The sequence below is a fragment of the Urtica dioica genome, chromosome 5, assembly GCF_054948205.1.
Source record: "Urtica dioica subsp. dioica isolate 48M chromosome 5, U.dioica_male_clone48M_v1_H2, whole genome shotgun sequence".
Taxonomy (NCBI): Eukaryota; Viridiplantae; Streptophyta; class Magnoliopsida; order Rosales; family Urticaceae; genus Urtica; species Urtica dioica.
The window spans coordinates 12,817,816-12,820,456 of NC_142760.1; the positions used below are offsets into that span (position 1 = coordinate 12,817,816).

Sequence of the window (2,641 nt, forward strand, 5' to 3'; positions counted from 1 at the left end):
TCTCTCTCTCTCTCTCTCTCCTCCTCTCTCGCTCTCCCTTAAACATTCGCTCATTACTTGACCTCAAGTTAGAAGATGAATATTCTGGAAAAAAAAAAGACCTGAAATTCAGTAGTTATCTAGGAACTGTTTCAATTTTTTGTTTACCCAGAGAAGTGATGAACGTCGACCAGAAAATAAAGGAAACCAATGATTGTCAAAGTTGTTTGGTATTTACTGTAGAAAAAGATGTAAAACAGCCAGTAATTCATCTGTGTTGATATAACTCTTCCAACTCTTGCCACTTCTGTGAGAATGATAGTGCATCTTTCTTTCGCACGAGCACAACAAATCCTTACTTTTATTGGTCTCAGATCAGGGACTAAATGACTTTAAGGTAATATTCATCACAGCAGTCGAGTAATTAAATGTAGCACAGTACAGTATCACAAAAACATCATCCTCACAAATATGCAAACACAATATATATATATATATATACACACACATTACTACGGCATTGACAAACATCAAACCACAAAATTTTATTCCAAGAGTGGGATGGTATATCTGATCCCACGTTTCAGATTCTAAACACGTCGGTCTGGAATCTCTCGTCGTACAATCTCCAATGGCCGTACCTCTCGGCGTGGAAAACTGACCTAGGGATGTAAAAGTTCGGCCTCTTCACCTGCTTCAGCTTCTTCAGATTGGTTGACACGGTAGCGATATCGCGGCTGGTCAAGTTTGCACACCCGAACAAGTCCAAGTACTCGAGATTCGAACACCCTTCTGATATCAGAACAAGCCCTTTCGATGATATCTTTGAGAATCGAATCTCGAGGTGCTCCAAAAGAGGCATTGACTTCCCGATCACCGCGGCCTCGGAGTCCCCGTCTTGAGGGCATGCATTCAAGTACTCATCCGGGACTATCCCGATGTGCTGGGACGGGTCTAACCAGTTCATCAAGTTCCGTTTAAATACCTTGAGGTTCAAGCAATGCTTTCCGATTAATGCCAATGCGTTGGAGGTTATTTCATAGCAGTAGCTTATGTCGAGCTCTCTGAGTGATGCGCATCGCATCGCTATTTCAAAAATGGACGCGTCAGTGACATTTGGGCAGCTTTTGATTGAAAGAACTTGAAGATTCTGACATCTGTTAAACAAATATATACGAGGCTTAGGCTATAGCTTGCACACCTATAGATATTTTAATCCATTCACTAGAGCCAGAAAATGGATGATTAAAAATCTAACAAGAATCAATATGAACAACAATGATTAGATAACTGGACAGAAAAGCTCCAATCTTGACACGTCTGCCTAGAATTTAAACATTGTGAAGTTCCACGCACCAAAACCAAAGCAGGTTTCATTGTTTCTTGTTGCGCAAAATTGAACAGATCAACAAAAAACTCATCCTCCCTTCGGCCAGTCCCATATTGCTTAAATTTTTAAAACCACCTTAATCTTAAATAAAATCTATAACCAATTATTTTTTTCTCTTTCTCACTTCTAGCGAAGCCAACCGTTATATGAACATACACAAATTTTTACGGTCAACCGTTAAATGAACATAAATGAATTTTACAGTACACCATAAACACCAATTCATCAGAACAAACTTTTCTTTCAAATTCAATCACGATTCACAAAACCCAACATACCTTAAAACCAAATACAGAAACAGGATCAAAACCAAACAATGGTATCACATCAAAAACAACTTCGTCAGACACAAATTTTTTATATACACATACATTAAAAAATACACATAATTAAAATCTCAGTAAATGAGAAAGTACCAAAATTCTAATCACTAAACTGAGTTCAGATCACGTATACAGAACAGATAGATACAATATCTCATCAAAAGGCGATTCCTAAGAACGGATTTTTCTTCAACATTCAATCACTATTCACAGAACACAATATTTCAAGACTTAATACAGAAAATAATCAATGAAACAACAGAAACGTCAGCTTGTTATCATGTTAATCCAGATATGGATGGAAACCAAACAACTTTGTAATACATCACAATTTTGTATAGATTTATTTGCCTATGCATATATTTAAAGAAATAGTGGCAAAATTTGCAGACAGAACCTAGAATCCAATCATTTCATTTTTACATCCAAACCTTCTCTTGATCAAAACATAATAGAAACACGTACACATAGATAGATGTATACACACATCAAATGCATATATGCATACATACACTCTACGCATATCGCATACCTCTGTGCGACGAAGGAGAGCGAGTCATCGGAACAGTGCCTGGTCCGAATCTCGACGAGTTCGCCGTCGCTCCATTCGACGGCGGATCGGAGCATGGCGTCGACTCGGCGCTGGAACTCAGGGGACCACCAGCGAGGCGACTCAGTGAGGGAAGAGAAACGAGACTCGAGGTCAAATGAGGAGTGGATTGAGGGGTCCTGGGAGGCGCGGAGCCAGGACTTGCAGGCCACCATGGGACCACGCCAGAGGTCCTCCAGGCTGAGTCGGCCGAGGATGTTGGTCAGGCACTCGTGAGTCAGATCGCCCCAGTCACGAATCGCCGGCGACTCGGTCTCCGTTTCTTTGTCGTCGCTTTTTGTCTCCATCGGTACTCTGTTTCTTGGAAAGAGGGAATGGGAAAGAGAGAATTTTAAGGGG

The 2,641-nt window shown here is 40.4% G+C and overlaps 1 protein-coding gene across 1 annotated transcript; it reads right to left on the reverse strand.

Annotated features, from left to right (window-relative positions):
- Positions 1-354: 354 nt before the first annotated feature.
- Positions 355-2,641, reverse strand: SKIP1 (SKP1 interacting partner 1). The gene is made up of 2 exons (XM_089615962.1): positions 2,225-2,641; positions 355-1,136 (listed from the first exon to the last, which is right to left on the reverse strand). The coding sequence occupies exons 1-2, from the start codon at positions 2,587-2,589 to the stop codon at positions 563-565; spliced, it is 939 nt and encodes a 312-aa protein (XP_089472088.1). The 5' UTR covers positions 2,590-2,641; the 3' UTR covers positions 355-562.